Raw genomic sequence first — 23,363 nt, forward strand, 5'->3', positions numbered from 1 at the left:
ACGTTTCACATGTTGTTTCCAGTAAATAACTTTGTCTCCACAGAGATCTGTCCAGCAACAGACTCCTGGCAATCCCTCCCAATCTCTTTGTTCATCTGGGAGATTTACTACAGCTGTGAGTCAGATCCACACTCTAATCTATGCACAAACGTTATTTTAATATTTTAAACGTTTTTCTTGCACTAACGTTGAAAGACATACACATACAGCTATGGTGCGATAGTTATTGTTGGATATTATGTCTAATGATTGATGCTCTTACAGAAACATCTCCTATAACCCTATCGCGGATCTGCAAATTGATGTTTTTCACTGCTCACTTTGTGAATGAATGTCACACTTGAGAGGGGATGTCATGCTGGTAAAAGAGGACCCAAAAGCGACTTAACAGAAGCAGAGTTTAATAATGTTCAAAACGGAATACTTTGTAGAGGGAAAACAACTGGAGAAGCACAGACTGCAGGTCGCTTCGGGTAGGCGCAGGCCGTAGTCGACTGAGACACCTGCTCACACGCAGCGTCTGATGAAGGCACAAACACGACAGAACAGGGTGATACACAATCACGGCAAAAACACGACAGGACAGGGCGAAAACGCAATTGATAACTTGCATAAATTGAAATCATTGTAAGTAGCCTGTATGTTTTTCACTGCTCACTTTGTGAATGAATGTCACACTTGAGAGGGGATCCATTAATAGTAATATCAGGTGTAGAAAAAAATATATAGTTCTTGTAAATATGCAAGAGGCCATTGAAATGAAATCTACATAATATATATATTTTTTATAACATTTTTCCAACCACAAGAACTTGTGTGTACAGTTAGCACATCCTCCCTCTACATCCCTTTCTGTGGCTCTTTCAGACTAACTAAAAATCCATCCATCTATTTAACTAATTTCAATTACATACACTATATAATCATAGCCCCTGATGATGCACTTTTTCAATTTGCACCCTATCATACAAGAGAATTATGTGGCACTTAACATGTCATTTGTGTATTATGTGTTCAATGTATTATCGTATTGGAACAGAGTGCACTTACTGGCCCACACATCAGGAATTCCCTCATTCACACGTATCAAGAAAGAAAACAAATAGCATTGTAGGTAATATATCAAAGCTTATCATCAAAAGCACTTTGTGGAAGACCAACAATTTTGTGGAAAGAGCGTTGCAAAGAGGGCCTCTGAAATTCAAATATTTGGTTTAGTTTGTTTTTCTATGTAAGCTCCTAAGGGGAACAACTTTTGTTTGTGTTTTTTAGGAGCATAGAGGGAATTGAGATAGGGAACATACAGCGAAGGATGTTTGAACCACTCAAACACTTGACCCATATGTGAGTAATTCGTTCATTTTGTTTCATCGTAAAGATTTGGGATGTGTATTTGAAGATCAATCCCAAATTAAACTTTGGACACTTTTGTATGACAGATTTGTGATGAATGTTGTGGTAAGTTGTTTAAAAAGCATTATTTCTGGAATAAATAGAAAATGCATACAAAACAAATCAAACGTTTGGACACCTACTCATTCAAGGTTTTTTCTTAATTTGACTATTTTCTACATTGTAGAATAACAGTGAAGACATCAAAACTATGAAATAATATGGAAGCATGTAGTAACCAAAAAAGTGTTAAACAAATCTAAATCTATTTTAGATTTTAGATTCTTCAAAGTAGCCACCCTTAGACTTGATGACAGCTTTGCACACTCTTAGCATTCTCTCAACCAGCTTCATGAGGTAGGCACCTGGAATGCATTTCAATGAACAGGTGTGCTTTGTTAAAAGTTAATTTAAAGGAATTTCTTTCCTTCTTAATGCGTTTGAGCCAATCAGTTGTGTTGTGACAGGGTAGGGGTGGTATACAGAAGATAGCTCTATTTGGTAAAAGTCCATATTATGGCAAGAACAGCTCAAATAAGCAAAGAGAAACGACAGTCCATCCATTACTTTAAGACATGAAGGTCAGTCAATCTGGAAAATGTTTCTTCACATGCAGTCGCAAAAACCATCAAGCACTATGATAAAACTGGCTCTCGTGAGGACCGCCACGGGAAAGGAAGACCCAGAGTTACCTCTGCTGCAGAAGATAAGTTAATTAGAGTTACCAGACTCAGATTGCAACCCAAATAAATGCTTCACAGAGTCCAATTAAAAGACACATCTCAACATTAACTGTTCAGAGGAGACTGTGTGAATCAGGCCTTCATGGTCGAATTGCTGAAAATAAACCACGACTAAAGGACATCAATAAGAAGAAGACTTGACTGGGCCAAGAAACATGAGCAATGGACGTTAGACTGTTGGAAATCTGTCCATTGGTCTGATGAGTCCAAATTTGCATTTTTTTAGGTTCCAACAGGTGTTTCTTTGTGAGATGCAGAGTAGGTGAACGGATGATCTCCACGTGTGTGGTTCCCACCGTGAAGCATGGAGGAGCAGGTGTGATGTTTTGGGAGTGCTTTGCTGGTGACACTGTCAGTGACTTATTTACAATTCAAGCCACACTTAACCAGCATGGCTACCACAGCATTCTGGAGCGATCTGGTTTGCGCTTAGTGGGACTATTTTTCAACAGCACAGTGACCCAACCCACCTCGAGGCTGTGTAAGGGCTATTTGACCAGGAAGGAGAGTGATAAGAGTGCTGCATCAGATGACCTGGGCGCCATAATCACCTAACCTCAAACCAATTGAGATGGTTTGGGATGAGTTGGACATCAGAGCGAAGGAAAAACAGCAAACAAGTGCTCAGTATATGTGGGAACTCCTGCAAGACTGTTGGAAAAACATTCCAGGTGATGCTGGTTGGGAGAATGCCAAGAGTGTGCAAAGTTGTCATCAAGGCAAAGGGTGGCTACTTTGAAGAATCTCAAATATTAAATATTTTTGGATTTGTTTAACACATTTTTGGTTGTTACATGATTCCATATGTGTTATTTAATCGTTTTGATGTTTTCACTATTATTCTACAATGTAGACATTAAAGAAAGAAAACCCCTTGAATGAGTAGGTGTGTCCAAACTTTTGACTGGTACTGTACTCTCCCATACGTACTTTCTATTGCAAACATTTCTTAGTCAATCTGGCCCCTTATCTGAGCTTGAATGTCCACTCCCAACTGTATGATCCCAACTGTGCATTACATCACATACAGTGCTTTCAGAAAGTATTCACACCCATTGACTTTCAGGATTTTGTTTATAAAGCCTGAATTTAAAATTATTTTTTTTAATGTAATGAAAGCTGAAATGTATTCAACCCCTTAGTTACTGTATGTCAAGCCTAAATAAGTTCAGAAGTAAAAATGTACTTAACAAGTCACATAATAAGATTCATGGACTCACTCTGTGTGCAATAATAGTGTTTAACATTACATTTACATTTACATTTAAGTCATTTAGCAGACGCTCTTATCCAGAGCGACTTACAAATTGGTGCATTCACCTTATGACATCCAGTGGAACAGTCACTTTACAATAGTGCATCTAAATCTTAAAGGGGGGTGAGAGGGATTACTTATCCTATCCTAGGTATTCCTTAAAGAGGTGGGGTTTCAGGTGTCTCCGGAAGGTGGTGATTGACTCCGCTGTCCTGGCGTCGTGAGGGAGTTTGTTCCACCATTGGGGGGCCAGAGCAGCGAACAGTTTTGACTGGGCTGAGCGGGAGCTGTACTTCCTCAGTGGTAGGGAGGCGAGCAGGCCAGAGGTGGATGAACGCAGTGCCCTTGTTTGGGTGTAGGGCCTGATCAGAGCCTGGAGGTACTGAGGTGCCGTTCCCCTCACAGCTCCGTAGGCAAGCACCATGGTCTTGTAGCGGATGCGAGCTTCAACTGGAAGCCAGTGGAGAGAACGGAGGAGCGGGGTGACGTGAGAGAACTTGGGAAGGTTGAACACCAGACGGGCTGCGGCGTTCTGGATGAGTTGAAGGGGTTTAATGGCACAGGCAGGGAGCCCAGCCAACAGCGAGTTGCAGTAATCCAGACGGGAGATGACAAGTGCCTGGATTAGGACCTGCGCCGCTTCCTGTGTGAGGCAGGGTCGTACTCTGCGGATGTTGTAGAGCATGAACCTACAGGAACGGGCCACCGCCTTGATGTTGGTTGAGAACGACAGGGTGTTGTCCAGGATCACGCCAAGGTTCTTAGCGCTCTGGGAGGAGGACACAAGTTGTCAACCGTGATGGCGAGATCATGGAACGGGCAGTCCTTCCCCGGGAGGAAGAGCAGCTCCGTCTTGCCGAGGTTCAGCTTGAGGTGGTGATCCGTCATCCACACTGATATGTCTGCCAGACATGCAGAGATGCGATTCGCCACCTGGTCATCAGAAGGGAAAGGAGAAGATTAGTTGTGTGTCGTCTGCATAGCAATGATAGGAGAGACCATGTGAGGTTATGACAGAGCCAAGTGACTTGGTGTATAGCGAGAATAGGACATGACTACCTCATCTCTGTACACCACACACACAATTATCTGTGAAGTCCATCAGTCGAGCAGTGAATTTCAAACACAGATTCAACCACAAAGACCAGGGAGGTTTTCCAATGCCTCGGTTTTCCAATGATTTTTAAAAAGCATACATTAAATATTCCTATGAGCATGGTAAATGTATTAATTCCATTTTGAATGGTGTATTAATAAACCCAGTCACAACAAAGATACAGGTGTCCTTCCTAACTCAGTTGCTGGAGAGGAGGGAAACATGAGGCCAATGGTAACTTTTAAAAAGTTACAGAGTTTAATGCCTGTGATAGCAGAAAACTGAGGATGGATCAACAACATTGTAGTTCCTCAACAATTACTAACCTAATTGACAGAGTGAAAAGAAGGAAGCCTGTACAGACTAAAAATATTTCCAAAGCATGCAACCTGTTTGCATCAAGGCACTAAAGTAATACTGCAAATAATGTGGCAAACAGTGGATGCAGAGGGAAAAATTTACCAAGTACAATTTTTTAAAACATAAAATAATAATGATGTATATTTTGTCTCTCTGTGTTTCATAATTTTCCTTCATTTCACAAGAGGCTGATTGTATCTCACCGGAGAAAGCATCCGAGTGCTCCGTCTCTGTATGTGTAGGCCAAGGTCATCCCAAAACACAAAATACAGGTCCATTCTGAGATTCACTGAAAACCAAATACTCCTGCCATATGCAGCACAACTTTGTATCAAATACTTTTTTGGACAGCTTCTGTGCAACCTTTGGATGGGCACTATCCCCTATCCTGATAGGGGCCCTGAAACCATCCCTAATCGCTACACTCTACACATGTGTAGATCACAAAGGACATGCTACAGATGTAGAATCTTAATTTGATCACTCTGTCAAATGAGAACTTACCTGCAATGCAGGAAATGTAAAACTTGTAGTGCAAGGCTTCTGAAGTTTATGATTTCCACCTTGACATTTCAGTCTTGATTTTCCGTTGTGGAAAATGTATCAACCCCTTCAAAAATGTCCAATAATCCACATAATAATTCACATTTCCTGTTGCTGCAGGATAATTTTTCTGCTGTAGCAAACTGTCTCAAATTAAGATTCTACATGTGTGGTTGTCAGTAATGTGGCAGAAATGCCACCTAGCATATTAAAGCTCAAAGTAGAGATAACTCCCATGTTGCTTATACCTGTCAATTTATTAAAGATCATGAACTGGCCTCCCGGGTGGCGCAGTGGTTAAGGGCGCTGTACTGCAGCTCCAGCTGTGCCATCAGAGTCCATGGGTTCGCGCCGAGGCTCTGTCGTAACCGGCCGCGACCGGGAGGTCCGTGGGGCGACGCACAATTGGCCTAGCGTCGTCCGGGCTAGGGAGGGCTTGGTCGGTAGGGATGTCCTTGTCTCATCGCACACCAGCGACTCCTGTGGCGGGCCGGGCGCAGTGCGCGCTAACCAAGGTTGCCAGGTGCACGGTGTACCCTCCGACACATTGGTGCGGCTGGCTTCCGGGTTGGATGCGCGCTGTAGAGACAAGATAGTAGCTACTACAACAATTGGATACCACGAAAAAGGGGTAAAAAAAATATATAATAATAATAATAATAATAATAATAAAATTAAAATAAAAACTGCCTAGAGGCTAGGGGTTGAGGCTAAAGACTAGGTGCTAGAGAGTGGCCTAGAGGCTATAGGCTAGGGTAAGAGACTAGGGGCTAGATGCTAGGGGGTAGGGATTGTTTTTGGACAGTCTCCCTCTTTCATCCTGTTCATTGATTTTTCTCCTGTTGTGTTTAGTTACTTTAAGAAGTTCCAGTACTGTGGGTACGCCCCTCATGTGCGCAGCTGCAAGCCCAACACGGACGGTATCTCCTCCTTCGAGGACCTCTTGGCCAACATCGTCCTGAGGGTCTTCGTCTGGGTGGTGTCGGCCACCACGTGCTTCGGCAACATCTTTGTCATCTGCATGCGCTCCTACATCCGATCGGAGAATAAGCTCCATGCCATGTGTATAATCTCCTTGTGTTGTAAGAAACAGCTTTCAGATCTTTCAACTCAGGCCTCCATTCAATTGATTTCAGATAAAGGAAAACCTTACAGAGTAAACATTCTGAATGAAGCTCAAATCTCACCTTCCCTTACGATACAGAGTAAACATTCTGAATGAAGCTGCAGTATCGTAAGGGAAGGTGAGATTTGAGCTTCATTCAGAATGTTTACTCTGTATCATAAGGGAAGGTGAGGTTTCAGCTTCATTCAGAATGTGTACTTTGTATCGTAAGGGAAGGTTTGAGCTTCATTCAGAATGTTTACTCTGTATCATAAGGGAAGGTGAGGTTTCAATTTAATTTACAATGTTTACTCTGTATCCTAAGGGAAGGTGAGGTTTCAATTTAATTTAGAATGTTTACTCTGTATCCTAAGGGAAGGTGAGGATTCGCTCCAATATCCAATGACAATGTCCAAGAGAGGGACAACTTCCGGGGTGTGTCGATTAAAATGTGAACATCACAGATACAGAGTGAGCATTCTTAGTGAACTCTCAGTGCAGGTTTCCTTGATCCGCAAATGATTGAATTGGGGTCTTTAGCTTTAATATGCAGGTTTATTTATTTATTGAACAGTAGACAATCGCAGTGACCACCACTGAACCATTAGTACATAGTATGTTAATGTTGTACTACCCTAGGAGTCAGAGGGAGTCAACATTACATAGCTACATTTCATGTCTTTATGCCTTTGCTACAAGTCAGGCCCACATTTTTGCTCAATTGAACTAGATTTGTTACAGATACCGTGATGCAGGGAATGAGAGACATATTCATGTCTTAGTCCCTTGGAAGTCAGTGGGATAGCTAGATTACCTGACTTGCCCCTGTCTCTGTGCCCTGCACTGTAAGAAACACTTTCTGTTCAATTTAACTAGATAGACAGTATATGTTTAGTACTTATCCCTGTGAAGATCAGAATGGGTTTGTAAATCCGCCATGCTACACACTGTAATGGGTCAGATGAAAAATGCTTTTTGACATGCACATTTGCTACCTTTTCATATCAAAGGATGTGCAATTACATGGTCTGGCGCTATGTTATACAATGAGTCACTAAATGTTGTAATAGACAGAGCCTAGTGTCATTTACTGAGGGGAAGTGTGAGCGGTAAATGTGTTGTCTGTTTTGGCATCACCGTGGCCAAAGTCAAACACCAGCCAGATAAATTCATCTTGGACCAAAATGATGTATTTAATTTACGTCTGAAATTTCAGTTCGATTAAAATTTTAGTTTGATTTTGTTGCACAAATATTTCATCTCTATGTTAATGAATGGCTTACTGAAAAAAGGGACATCTCAGTCGAGTCAAATAGACTTCAAAGTTTGTGTACGATAAAGTTAATATATTACCAGAAAAGTTTGTCATTGCTGATTATAACATCAGTTTGTACATGACACTGCTAAATCCTGAACAGATTCACTCTGAAATCAATTTGTCCATCAAATTCATACCTCAGAAGTGTCTTGAAGTTGAACTGTGCCTATATTCCACTTGTAGATGCTCTGAAGGCATACTACCGTGACTGAAAGCTTGGCCCATTAAATTACGGAAGTTTGCATTGATGTAACTCTACAGTAACTCTTTTCTGCACTTTATGACTCCCAAATGACAGGAGAATTGATTGACTATGGAGTGAGATGTCCTTTTAATCAAGGAGCTAGATTGAATGGTAGTGCACAGGTAACCGAACTATGAAGTTAGAGATCTGTTTCACTGTAAAAATCCAGCAGTATCAATCCATACACTGAGTTCAATTGGATCATAGTAATTACTGTTGCAACTCACTTCCACCACCCAGGTGCCGATGGCCTGATGGGTGTCTACCTCTTCATGATCGGCGCCTATGACCTCAAGTTCCGCGGCGAGTACAACCGCCACGCCCAGGCCTGGATGGACAGCGTCCAGTGTCAGGTGATTGGCTCCCTCGCCATGCTCTCTACTGAGGTCTCCGTCCTGCTGCTCACCTACCTCACCCTGGAGAAGTACATTTGTATCGTCTACCCCTTCCGGTATCTAACCCCGGGCCGCCGGCGCACCGTCTCCATTCTCCTCAGCATCTGGTTTATTGGCTTCGTCATCGCCTTCCTCCCCCTGGTCTTCAAAGGATTGTTCCGGAACTTCTATGGTACCAACGGCGTGTGTTTTCCGTTACACTCTGAGCAGCCCGAGACGACAGGGGCGCAGGTGTACTCCATCGTCATTTTCCTGGGTGGGTGTCTTATCTAGCTTAATGTCACTGTCAAGGTCAAAATGTAAATCTCATTCTGAAATGAGTATTGTCTATTTCCAATTTCAGTTTGAAATTAGAATTGTTCCAATGTCACTCTGACATGAGCATTGTTCCAATGTCACTGACAGGAAGAAGGCCTATTTCTATATATTTCCAAGTGCTGCTTATTAATCGTAGCTTCCATTTTAAAATCATGAGGCTCACTTATTAGCCCAGAGCTTAAAGAGGCATGCTAGTAGCCAGAGGGTTGCTGCCTGGTTCAAATCCCAAGTCTGGTAAATGAACTGGCAACAAGAAGATTGCTGTTGTAAGAATCCCAACTACCATGTTTACATCCATTGTTCCCTTGAGCGAATTGCTCTAGGGTTGCTACACTGTGGGTGGTACTGTTGCGCTTTCAGCCTCTCAATGAGGGGTACATACTCTCATGGGGTTGAGAACAGAAGACATATTTCCATAATCACTGAAGGTTTCTATATATGTGCTTTTCTACAATGTATCTCGTTAACTGTTACAAAGGCAGTACCACATTGGGCCCCTAAAACAAATTGATTTTGTCTCATGAAAGTTGTCACACAGGCCTTTGTCCCATGTGTGTCGAACTGTAATAATTGTTTTATTTATTTATTTTTTAAATGTAGGGGGTAGATCAGCTTTAATATGTCAGATAGATTGTAGCATCCACCAATGTAATTTTCTGCATCACTTCCAATCCCCCATATATATTTTTTGCAAATATAAACATTCCTGAAACGGCTCTCGTCGAAAGGAGTGGACCAATGCGCAGCGTGGAAATTATGAATTATTTTTCTTTTTTTTTAAACCTCAAACAAAATAACAAAAGTGAAAACGAAAGCTGACAGTTCTGTCAGGCACAGACACAAAACAGAAAACAAGATCCCACAAAACACAAAAGGAAAATGACAACTTATATATGATCCCCAATCAGAGACAACGATAGACAGCTGCCTCTGATTGGGAACCACACTCGGCCAAAAACAAAGAAATAGAAAACATAGACTTTCCCACCCGAGTCACACCCTGACCCAACCAAGCATAGAGAATAATAAGGATCTCTAAGGTCAGGGGGTGACAATTCTGAGTCAAAAGTTTGGACACACCTACTCATTCAAGGCTTTTTCTTTATTTTTACTATTTTGAATTACTATCAGGGCAAAGGGTGTGGATACAAAGGGTGGAATATCAGATATAAATAATATTTTGATTTGTTTAACACTTTTTTGGTTACTACGTGATTCCATATGTGTTATTTCAACATTTTGATGTCTTTGCTAATATTCTACAATGTAGAAAATAGTACAAATATAGAATAATTCTTGAATGAGTAGGTGTGTCCAAACTTTTGACTTTTGACTGGTACTGGACGCAAATATTAATTTCCACAAAATGTGCTGTTTCAGTGTCTTTAGATATTTTTGTCAGTAACTATGTAATACTGAAGTATAATTAAAAGTATTTCATAAGTGTCAAAGGCTTTTTATTGACAATTACATGAAGTTGATGCAGAGTCAATATTTGCAGGGTTGACCTTTCTTTTTCAAGACCTCTGCAATCCGCCTCATTCTTGCATAATCAATGCTTGGAGTTTGTCAGAATTTGTGGGTTTTTGTTTGTCCGCCCGCCTCTTGAGGATTGACCACAAGTTCTCAATGGGATTAAGGTCTGGGGAGTTTCCTGGCCATGGACACAAAATATCAATGTTTTGTTCCCAGAGCCACTTAGTTATCATGTTTGCCTTATGGCAAGGTGCTCCATCATGCTGGAAAAGGCATTGTTCATCACCAAACTGTTCCTGGATGGTGGGGAGAAGTTGCTCTCGGAGGATGTGTTGGTACCATTCTTTATTCATGGCTGTGTTCTTGGGCACAATTGTGAGTGAGCCCACTCCCTTGGCTGAGAAGCATCCCCACACATGAATGGTCTCAGGATGCTTTACTGTTGGCATGACAGCTTTTTTCCAGATGCCCCAAACAGGGGATTCATCAGAGAAAATGACTTTACCCCAGTCCTCAGCAGTCCAATCCCTGTACCTTTTGCAGAATATCCGTCTGTCCCTGATGTTTTTCCAGGAGATAAGTGGCTTCTTTGCTGCCCTTCTTGACACCAGGCCATCCTCCAAAAGTCTTCTACTCACTGTGCGTGCAGATGCACTCACACCTGCCTGCTGCCATTCCTGAGCAAGCTCTGTACTGGTGGTGCCCCGATCCTGAATCAACTTTAGGAGACGGTCCTGGCGTTTGCTGGACTTTCTTGAGCGCCGTGAAGCCGTCTTCACAACAATTGAACCACTCTCCTTGAAGTTCTTGATGACCCGATAAATGGTTGATTTAGGTGCAATCTTACTGGCAGCAATATCCTTGCCTGTGAAGCCCTTTTGTGCAAAGCAATGATGACAACACGTGTTTCCTTGCAGGTAACCATGTTTGATAAAAGAACAATGATTCCAAGCACCACCCTCCTTTTGAAGCTTCCAGTCGGTTATTCGAACTCAATCAGCATGACAGAGTGATCTCCAGCCTTGTCCTCGTCAACACTCACACCTGTGTGAAAGAGAGAATCACTGACATGATGTCAGCTGGTACTTTTCTGGCAGGGCTGAAATGCAGTGTAAATGTTTTGTGGGGGATTCAGTTAATTTGCATGGCAAAGAGGGGCTTTGCAATTAATTGCAATTCATCTGATCACTCATAACATTCTGGAGTATATTCAAATTCCCATCATACAAACTGAGGCAGCAGACTTTGTGAAAATTATTATTTGTGTCATTCTCAAAACTTTTGGCCACGACTGTACATATATACACATACATACATACATACATACATACATACATACATACATACATACATACATACATACATACATACATACATACATACATACATACATACATACATACATACATACATACATACATACATACATACATACATACATACATACATACATACATACATACATACATACACACATACACACACACACACACACACACACACACACACACACACACACACACACACACACACACACACACACACACACACACACACACACACACACACACACACACACACACACACACACAACAAACTATGGTTTTGGCAAGTCGGTTAGGACATCTACTTTGCGCATGACACAAATACATTTCCAACAACCGTTTACAGAAAGATTATTTCACTTATAACTCTGTATCACAATTCCAGTGGATCAGAAGTTTACATACACTAAGTTGACTGTGCCTTTAAACAGCTTTGAAAATTCCAGAAAATGATGTCATGACTTTAGAAGCTTCTGATAGGCTAAATGACATAATTTGAGTCAATTGGAGGTGTACCTGTCGATGCATTTCAAGGCCAACCTTCAAACTCAGTGCCTCTTTGCTTGACATAAAAAGAAAAAGGAATCAGCCAAGACCTCAGAAAACAAATTGTAGACCTCCACAAGTCTGGTTCATCCTTGGGAGCTATTTCCAAATGCCTGAAGGTACCATGTTCATCTGTACAAACAATAGTATGCAAATATAAACACCATGGGACCACGCAGCCGTCATACCACTCAGGAAGGAGACGTGTTCTGTCTCCTAGAGATGAATGTACTTTGGTGTGAAAAGTGCAAATCAATCCCAGAACAACAGCAAAGGACCTTGTGAAGATGCTGGAGGAAACAGGTACAAAAGTATCTATATCCACAGTAAAACGAGTCCTATATCGACATAATCTAAAATGCTCTCAGCAAGGAAGAAGCCACTGCCCCCAAACCATCATAAAACAAGCTAGACTACGGTTTACAACTGCATATGGGAACAAAGATCGCACTTTTTGGAAAGTACTCTCTTGTCTGATGAGACAAAAATAGAACTGTTTGGCCGTAATGACCATCGTTATGTTTGGAGGAAAAAGGGGGAGGCTTGCAAGCCGAAGAACACCATCCCAACCGTGAAGCACGGGGGTGGCAGCATCGTGTTGTGGGGGTACTTTGCCGCAGGAGGGACTGGTGCACTACACAAAATAGATGGCTTCATGAGGGAGGAAAATTATGTGGATATATTGAAGCAACATCTCAAGACATCAGTCAGGAAATTAAAGCTTGGTCACATATAGGTCTTCCAAATGGACAATGACCCCAAGCATACTTCCAAAGTTGTGGCAAAATAGCTTAAGGACAATAAAGTCAAGCTATTGGAGTGGCCATCACAAAACCCTGACCTCAATCCTATAGAAAATGTGTGGGCAGAACTGAAAAAGTGTGTGCGAGCAAGGAGGCCTAGAAACCTGACTCAGTTACACCAGCTCTGCCAGGAGGAATGGGCCAAAATTCACCTAACTTATTGTGGGAAGCTTGTGGAAGGCTACCCAAAATGTTTGTCCCAAGTTAAACAATTTAAAGGCAATGCTACCAAATACTATTTGAGTGTATGTAAACTTCTGACCCACTGGGAATGTGATGGAAAAGAAAAAAGCTGAAATAAATCATTCTCTCTACTATTATTCTGACATTTCACATTCTTAAAATAAAGTGGTGATCCTAACTGACCTAAAACATTTTTTTACAAGGATTAAATGTCAGGAATTGTAAAAACTGAGTTTAAATTGGCTAAGGCATATGTAAACTTCCAACTTCAACTGTATATATACACATTTTTTTAAATATATTTTTCTTTATTACTTTCTAACCCTACCACCCCTCCCGAAAATGTAGTAAACTAGTGAACAAAAACGCTTAGGCTTCTTCTTCCAACTGATATACTATATACATTTTATGGGCACAGTCTATTTTACAGTTGTTCTATTTTGTTTATTTTTACTCCTGTCCTTCCTCTAACCTCAACCTCTCTCTCCCCATCTATTTATTTCACAACATTTCTGAACCTATATCCGTTTTACGGACACAGTATGTTTTACATTAGCTATCTTGTTGTTATTAGTTGTTATTTTTCCCATCCTTCATTCAACCCCTCCCATTTATCTCTTGTGCTGTGATGTTTCACAAAAGTACTGAACCTTTCTATTCTCATCATTTCTACAGATTGTAAATTAAAAATACACTTTTTTCCTGAAAGTATTTATTATATTATTGATCGATTGACTATGACTTCTCAGATCATCCAGTAGTGCCCTCTGCAGAGTTACCTCCAGGTAAATGTTGCAATTCCTGGACCTGTGACCAAAAACAAGCTACATATGGACAGTACCAAAACAAATGATCTAATGATTCTGTCTCTTTGCAGCAAAATCTGCAGAGCTGGGAAGGTTGTATCACCTGTATATATATAGCATTTTATTGGTTGCAAGATTTTTGTGTAAGAATTAAAGTTTTGAATCTGGCGTCGTTTTGCGTATCAGTTCATAAACCATGTGCCATGGCATCCGTACCTCAAATCTCTTACCAACTATTTTGCAATCTATATGGCACAGCTGTCCATGTTTGGTGATTAAATGAAACTGGTATACTTTTTTATTTATCATAATTTTCTTTAACCAATTATTATCTTTAATGCAGGGCTGACAGACCAGTTCCCTATTTTTCCCCTTCCACTTTCCTCTTCCATTTTTTGCTGTAATTAGTTGGTTGTAATTTTGGGTAGAGCAGACATTTCATTTTTTTGTTAGCTGCATGTGTGACATAACTCCATGCATTTACGAAGATTATACATTTTTATTGAATCCAAAAATTATGTTTATATAACTATTAGTATATTTGAGTTTAACCACAATATTTGTTGTATTATTAATTTGCATGAGAACCAGTTCGGATTTAAGTTAAACTTTTGTATGAATGAAGCCTGTAGTGAGACGTCTAATGCTTTAATATTTAATCATTTCTGACCCCAAGAATTCATATTCGTAGCCGTTACCATCTCGCTCAGGTGGGGGACTCACGTTCCACAGTCTGCGCTTGCCGTTACATTCTGGAGAACCTAGGTTCTCCGCAGCCTGGTTAGAGCCGCTGTTCTCTCAGTGTGGCTCCTTAGAAGTTCTGAGCTGGTGATCCATCTTTGTTTCGATTACATAAATAGGCCCGTTTAATTTTGTCTGGCTTGCAGTTCCTAATAAAATGGAATATTGTTTGTCTCGTATAATTTAAATAACTGTTCGCTATGTGTAGGCAAGACCATAAGCAAATAGGTAAACTGGGATATGACTAAATAGTTATTCGGGGTAATTTTTCTACAAATAGACAGGTATTTTCCTTTCCATGGTAGCAAGATCTTGTCTATTTTTGCTAACTTTCTATAAACATTTATTGGAGTGAGATCATTTACTTCTTTCGGGATATGTATACCGAGTATGTCCACATCATCATCAGACCATTTTATTGGTAAACTACTGTCACGACTTCCTCCGAGGTTGGTCCCTCTCCTTGTTCGGGCGGCGTTCGGCGGGCGACGTCACCGGTCTTCTAGCCATCGCTGATCCATGTTTCATTTTAATTTGGTTTTGTCTTTATTTTCTACACACCTGGTTTTCATTATCCAATTACATGTTCAGGTATTTAACCCTCTGTTTCCCCCATGTTTGTTGTGCGTGATTATTTTTATGTTTAGTTCGGTTTATGATGGCTGGTTTTTCGATGGGTGCTGTGTTCACCCGTGCGTAATATTTACCCTTGGTTATTGGTCAAGTGTATTGGTTTACCTTGTGCCGTTATTTTTTGAGTAAAGTACGTCTCCTGCACCTGACTTCATGCACCAGCTACACTCGCTTTCTGACTACTGCACGGTAATGTAAAAGTTGCATTTTTTAGTGATCCAAAATGTAATATAGTACATTTATCATAATTTGGTTGTAACCTCCAGGGAGGTTAGAAAAGGTATTTAGATTCTCTGAGGCTGGAGGGATCCAAATTGTGTATTTAAAAGAACATGAATCATCAGTGTACAATGACACCTATGTTTAATTAATATTTTTTTATATAAAAAAGCACCTATTTTTCTCTCCGATTTTGTCATATCCAATTGGTAGTTAGTCTTGTCTCATTGCTGTAGCTCCCGTACGGACTCGGGAGAGTCGACGGTTGAGAGCCGTGCATCCTCCGAAACACGACCCAACCAAGCCACGCTGTTTCTTGACAAAATACCTGCTTAAGCCGGAAGCTAGCCACACCAATGTGTCGGAGGAAACACCTGGCGACTGTCAGAATGCATGAACCCGGCCCGCCACAGGAGTTGCTAGAGCTCGATAGGACAAGGACATCCCTGCTGGCCAAACCCTCCCCTAACCCGGACGACACGGTGCCAATTGTGCGCCGGCCCCATGGGTCTCCCAGTCATGGCCAGCTGCAACAGAGCCTGGACTCAAACCAGGACCTCTTGTGGCACAGCTAGTTAGATCACTGTGCCACTTGGGAGCTCTCTACACCTTTGTTTTTAAGCCCTGGATTTCTAACCTCTTGATATTATTGTTGGATCTTGATTTTAATAGCTAACATTTCGATGGCCATAATAAATAGATATGCCGATAGTGGACAACCTTGTTTTACTCTTCTTGACAGTTTAAAACTTTCTAAGAAGGAGCCAATATTTACTATTTTATACCTAGGGTTACTCTACATGACTTTCACCCATTTTAAAAGAAATTCTCAATTGTTTTTATTTAACCTTTATTAAATTAAATAAATAAAAGTTCCAGGCATTTATATATAAACTCCAGTCATACGTTTCAGCCTTTTCAAAGTCAGCTATGAATAGCAGGCCTGGTTTCCCAGATTTTTCATACTATTCTATTGTGTCCAGTACTTGACTTATATTATCTCCAATGTATCGTCCATGTAAAAAACCTGTCTGATTAGAATGAATAGTATCTGACAATACCTTAATTCTTGTGCTATATATTTTTTGCATCACAAAAGTGTAAGGGGCCTCCAATATTTTTAAATGGACAGCATGATTATATTCACTTGTATCCTGTTCCGTAATAATAAAATCAGATCTTCTTGTTGAGTGTCTGATAATCTACCATTCACATAGGAGTGGTTAAAACATGCCAATAACAGTCCTCTGAGTATATATAAAAAAAAGTTTGGTATACCTTAACTGGTATGCCATCCAGCCCTGGAGTTTTCTGTTAATTTTAAAAATCCATACAATTTGCTTCGTTTAGAGGAGATGGAGGAGACTGAAATGAAAGCATATGCTAAAGGACTTTGTTTCCTCTTTCAAAATATAATTTGGTGACTCCATCATTTGTAACAAGTTTCTGAAAATAATGTTTGTTAGAATTTCTATGTTGAAAATCTTTTAAAAAGTTGGTGCCTTTTTCCCCATATTCCATCCAGTGTGCTTGATTTTTATAATACATTACACTTCACCTTGAATAAGTTCCTCCATTTATTTGAGTTTTTCCTCTGACTTATTGTGAGCCTTTATGGTAGTTTGTATTGCTATTTGACTGTATCCGTTCTGTTAGACCTTCTACATCATTTGTTAAAATTGACTCCTTTTTTACCTAAATTGCTTTTGCTTTTAGAGCTGAGTACTGAATTGCGTGGCCTCTAAAGGCACATTTAAGTGTCCCAAACAATAATGGGATCTTCTGTACCTGTGTTATGTCAGAAATTCAGTTAACATTCCTCTGTCATAGTTAAATACAAGTTATCATCCAATGGGCTTTGATTAAATTTCCAATATCCTCGCCCATGTGAAAATTCAGTAAGAGTAATGTACAGTGGGGCAAAAAAGTATTTAGTCAGCCACCAATTGTGCAAGTTCTCCCACTTAAAAATATTAGGGAGAAAAAAAATCCAGAAAATTACATTGTAGGATTTTTAATGAATTTATTTGCAAATTATGGTGGAAAATAAGTATTTGATCACCTACAAACAAGCAAGATTTCTGGCTCTCGCAGACCTGTAACTTCTTCTTTAAGAGGCTCCTCTGTCATCCACTTATTACCTGTATTAATGACACCTGTTTGAACTTGTTATCAGTATAAAAGACACCTGTCCACAACCTCAAACAGTCACACTCCAAACTCCACTATGGCCAAGACCAAAGAGCTGTCAAAGGACACCAGAAACAAAATTGTAGACCTTCACCAGGCTGGGAAGACTGAATCAGCAATAGGTAAGCAGCTTGGTTTGAAGAAATCAACTGTGGGAGCAATTATTAGGAAATGGAAGACCTACAAGACCACTGATAATCTCCCTCGATCTGGGGCTCCACGCAAGATCTCACCCCGTGGGGTCAAAATTATCACAAGAACGGTGAGCAAAAATCCCAGAACCACATGGGGGGGACCTAGTGAATGACCTGCAGAGAGCTGGGACCGAAGTAACAAAGCCTACCATCAGTAATACACTATGCCGCCAGGGACGCAAATCCTGCAGTGCCAGACGTGTCCCCCTGCTTAAGCCAGTACATGTCCAGGCCCGTCTGAAATTTGCTAGAGAGCATTTGGATGATCCAGAAGAAGATTGGGAGAATGTCATATGGTCAGATGAAACCAAAAAATAACTTTTTGGTAAACCCTCAACTCGTCGTGTTTGGAGGACAAAGAATGCGGAGTTGCATCCAAAGAACACCATACCTACTGTGAAGCATGGGGGTGGAAACATCATGCTTTGGGGCTGTTTTTCTGCAAAGGGACCAGGACGACTGATCCGTGTAAAGGAAAGAATGAATGGGGCCATGTATCGTGAGATTTTGAGTGAAAACCTCCTTCCATCAGCAAGGGCATTGAAGATGAAACATGGCTGGGCCTTTCAGCATGACAATGATCCCAAACACACCGCTCGGGCAACGAAGGAGAAGTATTTCAAGGTCCTGAAGTGGCCTAGCCAGTCTCCAGATCTCAACCCCATAGAAAATCTTTGGAGGGAGTTGAAAGTCTGTGTTGCCCAGCAACAGCCCCAAAACTTCACTGCTCTAGAGGAGATCTGCATGGAGGAATGGACCAAAATACCAGCAACAGTGTGTGAAAACCTTGTGAAGACTTACAGAAAACGTTTGACCTCTGTCATTGCCAACAAAGGGTATATAACAAAGTATTGAGAAACTTTTGTTATTGACCAAATACTTATTTTCCACCATAATTTGCAAATAAAGTCATTAAAAATGTGATTTTCTGGATTTTTTTTCTCATTTTGTCTGTCATAGTTGAAGTGTACCTATGATGAAAATTACAGGCCTCTCTCATCTTTTTAAGTGGGAGAACTTGCACAATTGGTGGCTGACTGAATACTTTTTTGCCCCACTGTATATGCCAATTATCTGATGGTCCAACCGCATTCTGTCCCCTATCAACACTTTTAAAATTGTTGGTGCCAACAAGAATGACATAAAAAAAAAGTAGTCAGGACCACTAGCTTGATTGAGCTTTGGCCATGTATATCTCACTAGGTGAGGATATTTAAGCCTCCATATATCCACTACGTCCAATATATCCATGACATTTGGGATTTCCATGAAGATGATTGTAGTGTGATTTCCTTAGAGGTATTTAAAACAGTATTATAATCTCCCAACATATTAATAGTCGTGTATTGCTTGTAGGGTTGATAATTTATTATATATATTTTCAAAGACACGTGGATCATTATTTGGTCCGTAAAGATTAATGAGCCATATCTGTTTCTGGTCCAATAACATGTCTAAAATCGTCCATCTACCTTGCAGATCTGTTTGGACAATTTCTACATTCAGATCAAAATTACTGTTAATTAATATCACCAACCCTTTTCAGTTTTTCTTTGCCGATGGGAGAAGTATTTCAACCCCACCCAGTCCTTTTTTCACACAACTTCCTCTAAAATTGTTGAATTAGTTTCCTGTAAACAATATATAGTATATTCCTTCTCTTTAAGCCAGGTAAATATTGTTTGTATTTTTTAACTATCTGCTACCTGTAATAATTGTTTGATATGTTCTGAAAGTTGAAGTATTTAAAAAAATGTACTTTGTATGAGTACAAGGAGCTCACAATGAATGTTATTTCCTCTACAGGCCTGAACCTGGTAGCATTCCTTATAATCGTATTGTCTTATGGGAGTATGTTCTACAACATCCAGAGGACAGGGACACAGACGACTAAATATAGTAACCATATCAAGAACGAAGTGACCATAGCCAAGAGGTTCTTTTCCATCGTCATCACAGACTCCCTTTGCTGGATACCCATCTTTGTCCTCAAGATTCTATCGCTGTTGCAGGTGGAGATTCCAGGTAGGAGTTTCAGTACTGTCATAATCTGTGACTACTTTTATCATTTCAAACATTTTATTTGGAAACCCTAACATTGTATCAAACAGACAAGGTCAATGTGTAGGCTATAAAACATACAATATGTAGGCTACTGTGCAGTGCCATCTTACATCAAAGATAAGTATTTCAATCGGTCTCTTTTACAGATATTATACTTGCATGAAAGAGAGCAACTTTCCATTTGGGACCATCTGTGACCTGCTAGCACCTACCCCGGTCAGAGTGGAAAAAGTCAACCTCAGAGTTACACACACACGGATACTTTATTGACACACACAGGAATGAAATGGACATGTAGAATGGTAGTGGTTCTGTAATAAGAGAAACAGAGGCAATGAATATACACATACCGAATGAACACACCAGGGCAAGAATGCACAGATACAGAATATTAAAGTATAAAGCAGTAATAAAAGTACTGTAATATAAGCTGATATAGTGCTGAACAACTAGCAGTAATATAGACAAATACACAACTTTAAACACGCATGCAATCTCACATGCCCAGAGGTATGCCTCATGTCCAGAGAAATGAATGAGTCCAGTTGTTGTGCAGGACAGAGATAAACTTGCTGCCTTCTCTGTGATGGCTTGAAAGAGACTGAAAAGTGTGTGACCTGGAGAGTCAGAAAGAGGAGCAGATGTGTGGCCCCCTAGCAACTGCCCTAGCAACTGCCCTGTCAACCAATCAGTGGCCAAGGCCCTAGGTGTGAAAGGACAGTTTGTGACATTATAAATCATAGCCTGGCCTGCTAGGTTCCAGTGGGGAGGGGTGCCTACTGCAAAGGTTAGAAAGTTAGTGTTTGTGTCTCTGAGAGGACTCTGAGATGGTTTGCTGTGAGTCTCCAGCAGGGAGTTTGTAACATTACATCATTCAGATTAGTTCCATAATTAATCCTATTTTCTGGTTGTAAATTGAATAGCACACTGATGGGTACTCTAAATGTAAATGTGTGGTTGTACTAAAAGCATGTTTACAAATGGGACCAGCATCACAGAACATCCTCGAACCATCATTCTCTTCTCTTTCACCCCAACAACCCACCGCACCTCACCCTACTTCCCATGCATGAACTTTATACACAGGAATGGAACTTAAGGATTTAGGGCACAAGCCAGCCTGGCTTGTAAAACATAATTTCAACTAGCCTGGGTAACTTTCTTGTGAAATTTGGCCAGACTGGCTAGTTTAGTTTGGCACATTTTCTACCATCCGTGACTGAATGTAGGCTCTATGTGCATGTCTACCGAGGAGAATGTGATTGCAGAATATCCATTTCCGTTCTTCCCAAATAGGAACCATCAGCTCCTGGGTGGTGATCTTCATCCTGCCCATCAACAGTGCCCTCAACCCCATCCTGTACACCTTGACCACACGGCCATTCAAAGAGACCATCCTCCAGGTGTGGGCCAACTACAGGCAGAGGAGACCACTAATGAGCAGCCACCCAGCCCACCACCCCTCATTGACGTTGCAGGAGATGTGGCCACTCCAAGAGAACAGCCAGACTCTGACTTCGCCCGGCGACAACCTGATACATCCCTTGGAAATGTCCTGCACAATATCGTGCACATCAGGCACGTCTCAGCCACTGGCTGTGGAAAGTACAAACCCCAAATAATGCCCTGCAGGTTCAACAATTTGCCCAGCAGAGAGGGAGGAACGGCTTGAATCCCACGCAGGTCTTTTTTTTATGCCGACGTTTCATGTGCAATGGTATGTTCACAGCATGTTGTTGTTGTAGAGTATATCAAAATTTTCCTCTGTGATTTATACAGACATCAAAGGAGCTCATTGGTACACTTTGGACTATGTGCCGTTCTATTCTGTTGAAGATTAGACCTTGACTTTGTTCATGCTTTCAGTTCCATGTGATTATTGACACACTTCTATGATTATTTGGTTATAAGAAAAAAACATCAATCATTCCCATAAGCATCCATTTATGTAAAGTCCATTACTCTTCATGTACAGACTAGACTGTACAGAGTGTTGTATATAATAAATTAATCACTGCCATTCTCTGTTCTGGAATGCAATGTTTTGTCATGTACAGCGCCAGTCAAAAGTTTGGACACACCTACTCATTCCAGGGGTTTTCTTTATTTCTACATTGTAGAATAATAGTGTCGACATCAAAACTATGAAATAACACAATTGGAATCATGTAGTAACCAAAAAAAGTGTTAAACAAACCAACATATATTTAAAATTCTTCAAAGTAGCCACCCTTTGCCTTGATGAAAGCTTTTCACACTCTTGGCATTCTCTGAACCATCTTCATGAAGTAGTCACCTGGAAAACATTTCAATTAACAGGTGTTCCTTGTTAAAAGTTAATTTGTGGAATTTCTTTCTTAATGTGTTTGAGCCAATCAGTTGTGTTGTGACAAGGCATGGGTGGTAAACAGAAGATGGTCTTTTAACAGATAGGGCTAAGTCCATATTATGGCAAGAATAGCTCAAATAAGCAAAGCGAAATGACAGTCCATCATTACTTTAAGACATGAAGGTCAGTCAATCTGGAAAACTTTGAAAGTTCAAGTGCTGTCACAAAAACCATCAAGCACTAGGATGAAACTGGTTCTCATGAGGACTGCCACAGGAAATGAAGACCCAGAGTTACTACTGCTGCAGAGGATAAGTTCATTAGAGTTACCAGCCAAAGAAATTACATCCCAAATATATTATCCACAGAGTTCAAGTAACAGACATCTCAACATCAACTATTCAGAGGATACTGCATGAATCAGGCCTTCATGATCAAATTGCTGCAAAGAAACCACTACTAAAGGACACCAATAAGAAGACACTTGCTTGGGCCAAGAAACATGAGCAATGGACATTCGACTGGTGGAAATCTGTCCTTTAGTCCAAATTTGAGATTTTTGGTTCCAATCGCTGTCTTTTTGAGACGCAGCATAGGTGAAAGGATAATCTCCACATGTGTAGTTCCCACCATGAAGCATAGAGGAGGTGTGATGGTGTGGGGGTGATTTGCTGGTGACACTGTCAGTGATTTATTTAGAATTCAAGGAACACTTAAACAGCATCGCTACCACAACATTCTGCAGCCATATGCCATCCCATCTGGTTTGCGCTTAGTGAGACTATCATTTGTTTTTCAACAGGACAATGACCTGTTCGCTGTATAAGGGCTATTTGACCAAGAAGGAGAGTGATGGAGTGCGGCATCAGATGACCTGGCCTCCACAACCCCCCGATCTCAACCAAATTGAGATGGTTTGGGATGAGTTGGACTGCAGAGTGAAGGAAAAGCAGCCAACAAGTGCTCAGCATATGTGGGAACTCCTTCAAGACTGTTGGAAAATCATTCCAGGTGAAGCTAGTTGAGAGAATGCCTAGAGTATGCAAAGCTGTCATCAAGGCAAAGGGTGGCTACTATAATATAAA

General features: G+C 40.7%; 1 protein-coding gene across 1 annotated transcript in view; it reads left to right on the top strand.

Moving 5' to 3' along the window:
* The window catches only part of LOC123993516 (relaxin receptor 1-like), a 96,168-nt gene extending 74,148 nt beyond the window's left edge, over positions 1-22,020 (top strand). Inside the window, exons 12-19 of the mRNA XM_046295731.1 lie at positions 44-115; positions 265-304; positions 587-627; positions 1,273-1,344; positions 6,242-6,471; positions 8,297-8,707; positions 19,692-19,910; positions 21,246-22,020. Coding sequence (XP_046151687.1) covers positions 44-115; positions 265-304; positions 587-627; positions 1,273-1,344; positions 6,242-6,471; positions 8,297-8,707; positions 19,692-19,910; positions 21,246-21,571 — 1,411 coding nt within the window. The 3' untranslated portion in view covers positions 21,572-22,020. The remainder of the gene's footprint in view (positions 1-43; positions 116-264; positions 305-586; positions 628-1,272; positions 1,345-6,241; positions 6,472-8,296; positions 8,708-19,691; positions 19,911-21,245) is intronic.
* The last annotated feature ends 1,343 nt before the right edge of the window (positions 22,021-23,363 follow it).

Source organism: Oncorhynchus gorbuscha, linkage group LG13, assembly GCF_021184085.1.
Source record: "Oncorhynchus gorbuscha isolate QuinsamMale2020 ecotype Even-year linkage group LG13, OgorEven_v1.0, whole genome shotgun sequence".
Lineage (NCBI taxonomy): Eukaryota > Metazoa > Chordata > Actinopteri > Salmoniformes > Salmonidae > Oncorhynchus > Oncorhynchus gorbuscha.